Source organism: Poecilia reticulata, linkage group LG2 (assembly GCF_000633615.1).
Source record: "Poecilia reticulata strain Guanapo linkage group LG2, Guppy_female_1.0+MT, whole genome shotgun sequence".
NCBI classification, from domain to species: domain Eukaryota; kingdom Metazoa; phylum Chordata; class Actinopteri; order Cyprinodontiformes; family Poeciliidae; genus Poecilia; species Poecilia reticulata.
In genome coordinates this window covers 43275297-43278404 of record NC_024332.1, presented here as the reverse complement: position 1 = coordinate 43278404, position 3108 = coordinate 43275297, and the positions used below count along the sequence as shown (strand labels likewise).

General features: G+C 41.6%; 1 protein-coding gene across 1 annotated transcript in view; it reads left to right on the top strand.

Moving 5' to 3' along the window:
- The window catches only part of slc39a10 (solute carrier family 39 member 10), a 33279-nt gene that overhangs the window by 27463 nt on the left and 2708 nt on the right, over positions 1-3108 (top strand). The window contains exons 7-8 of the mRNA XM_008404171.2: positions 13-285; positions 682-762. Coding sequence (XP_008402393.1) covers positions 13-285; positions 682-762 — 354 coding nt within the window. The remainder of the gene's footprint in view (positions 1-12; positions 286-681; positions 763-3108) is intronic.

Here is a 3108-nt window from a genome sequence, read left to right as displayed (position 1 = left end):
CCTTCCGTTCAGACCCGGAGAGCTCCGCCGTTTCCTGCGACAACGCGCACAACGACACGCAGCTCAGCGAGCTGCAGCCGCCCGACTCCCCCACCACCAAGACGCCGCTGGCGCCCGGCGCGGACGGAGGCCGCAAGGCCCGCAAGCACGGACACGGACACGGACACGGACACGGAGGGAACTGCCACTCGGACCAGGAGATGAAGGACGCCGGCATCGCCAGCATCGCCTGGATGGTCATCATGGGGGACGGCATGCACAACCTCAGCGACGGCCTGGCCATCGGTGGGAGACGCACAGAAAACGCTCAGCTGCCAGATTTTAACACTTTGTCCTCAAACTGTTGCAACTTTATTTCAGTAGCTTCACGACTTTATTCTCGTACAACTTGGACTTTTTTCTTGTAATATTAAAACTTTTCCACACGTTATTTTGACTTTATTCTCATAAAACAATCTTCTGACGTGTTATTGTGACTTTTCTCACATCAAGGCGTCGACGGCGGCTTGTTTTTTTAAGTTTGAAAACACTTTAAAAAGCAGCAAAAACGTAACGTTTTAATGGAAATAACAGATTAGTGACTCTGTAGATTGAATGAAATTATAAAAATTTAATTTTTTTGTTGGTTTTGGTGATTTTTTTCATGTGAAGTTTGGCTGAAACTTGTGTTTTGTGGTGCAGGCGCGGCGTTCAGCTCCAACATAACGGGAGGCATCAGCACGTCTGTGGCCGTCTTCTGCCATGAACTACCTCATGAACTCGGTGAGTTCAAAATAATCAGAAACGATCGATTAGATATTACTGCTGGGAGATCAATCGATTTTATCCGTATATCAGATTTCTGGTAGTTGGAAGATTTAAATTTTTGGAAAATCTGGATTTTCTGCTGATAGGGATGTCGGCTCCAGGGCGGCCATCTTGTTTGACACGAGTGTTTTACAGCTTCTAATAAAGACAAAATATTATGAGAAAAAAAAGTGGTAATATTGAAACAAAAAGTCATTTAGGAAACGTAATTTTACGAGAATAAGTCGTACAGCAGTAATTAGAAATAATGTGAGAATAAAGTTGTTCAATAAGAAGTCAGAATATAAGAATAAAATTGTAAATAATACAAGAAATGAATCAGAAAAAGACAAGAACTCGTTGCAACAAAACAATTATATAAAACTGACATAATATGATCAATAGTAAGTCGATATAATGCAAGAATAAAGTCGTAATAATATGAAAATAAACTCATAATATTATTAGAATAAAGAAATAAATKTATAACTGACACAACAAATAAAATTTGAATTTTTTATTGGCTTTTTTTCTTGTAATTTTAAATGTTTTTCCGGTAAAATTCCGTTGTTATTCCCGTATTCTGGTCGCACAGCTGAGAATAGGAATGATTTAAAAAAAAAACATTTCAAATATTTTAGAAAAGAAATGAACAAACGGAGASCTGATGTGTGTTTTATCTGTTTTTAACCGGTAAATGTGATCTGGACGCCGTAGAAACGTGTTGAGCTTCCAGAATTCGCTCTTCGGTTTCCTTTAGAGGCTCATCAGACGGGTCGCTTCCGGAGCGGCTCGTCTTCCTGCGTCTGGGCGGAAAACCTCCGTCACAGCGCTGAGGGCTCTTCAGCCGCACGCCGAGGAGCTAATTGGCGGTGACGGGTGTGTTAATTGCGGCGGCGGCGGCGGCGTGTCTGAGGCAGGAGGAAGTGGAAGTGAGGAAGAGCGCGGGCCGGCGCTCTTCCTCCTGATTGATGAGTGAGAGCAGAGCGATGATGTGTTCATGGCGGTAATTAGCGAGGAAAAGAGGACGCTGTTACAGGAAATGTAGGCCAGCCCCCCCCTCCTCCAAATCCAGGGCGTTTCCACGGAAACCCGGCCGCTCCTCGCGTTTGGCGCGGCGATGATTGAAGAGGCTAGACGGTGCGTCGGCGCGCAATCACACAGAACGACGGAGGAAAACTCAGACGGATCCAAAAACACCAGAACCTGCTTGGGGTTTAGTGATTCTTGCTGCCTGAAATCACCTTTTAAAGTTTTATTTTTGCTTTAAAATAAGTTTAAATTGTTGCATAAAACCTTCCCAAAAACTATAGGACTTTAACATAATTCATATTTAAAGTGGAAATAATATTTTCTAAGTAGCTTCTTGATGTAGCTGATATAAATCAGAGCCTGAGGAGACGTTGAGCGCCAAAGATCAACTCCGTGTTGGTCGTTCATGTTAGCATAGGGCTAAACAAGATGGCCGAAAAACTTAAAACAACATAAACGCTGCATGTCAGTCGATGTCAATAATTATTGATTGTTATTTTTGTTTTAAAGATCTGAAATTCTGCCAAACTGAAAACGGTTTTATCCAGTTTTTACTCCATTAAGCTGTTTTTATTTTTTTATTTTTAAGGCGCGCTGGGGAAACTGGCTGTTGCTAGGCAACCAGAGAGCGAGTTGATTCCACCCACTTAGCTTAGCTAGCCGTCAGAGGTTGAGTTTCCTCTGCCCACGTCTCCCAGAATGCCTTGCGGTTCTGGATCTGAACTCGTTGAAATGACTGAATATTTTTATCAGACACATTATCTATTGATACTGATCAGCTATTGATCACGATATATATTTTTATCGATTCATTGTCCAGCACTAAGTTGGCGTGAACTGTTCTYGCAGTAGAAGTAAATCCAACCAGGAAGTTGCCGTTTTGCAGCCGCAACTATTGGTGCTACTTCACTCGTCGTTTGCTAATTTTCCATAGACCTGCAATTTTCACAAGACAACGAAACTTTTCCAGTAATCTAATCTAATCTAATCTAATCTAATCTAATCTAATCTACCAAGGTGATCTAATATCACACGAATACAAAAGAGGATTAGGGCCACTGAAAGAAATAAAAGACAAGTTTGGACTTTAGTCTCATAATTCAGACATTTTCTCAGAATATCTGAAAAGTTTAATCTGATTTAGCTTCAGACAGCGAGGAAAAAATGTTTGTTTCTATTTGCTCTCCATAAAAATCTGGTTTCAACCGGGTATAAATGTTCATGGAAAGTTACGTATTTTCAGCTGTGACTGGTAGTTTGACTGGTAGTTTGTCTGGTAGTTTGACTGGT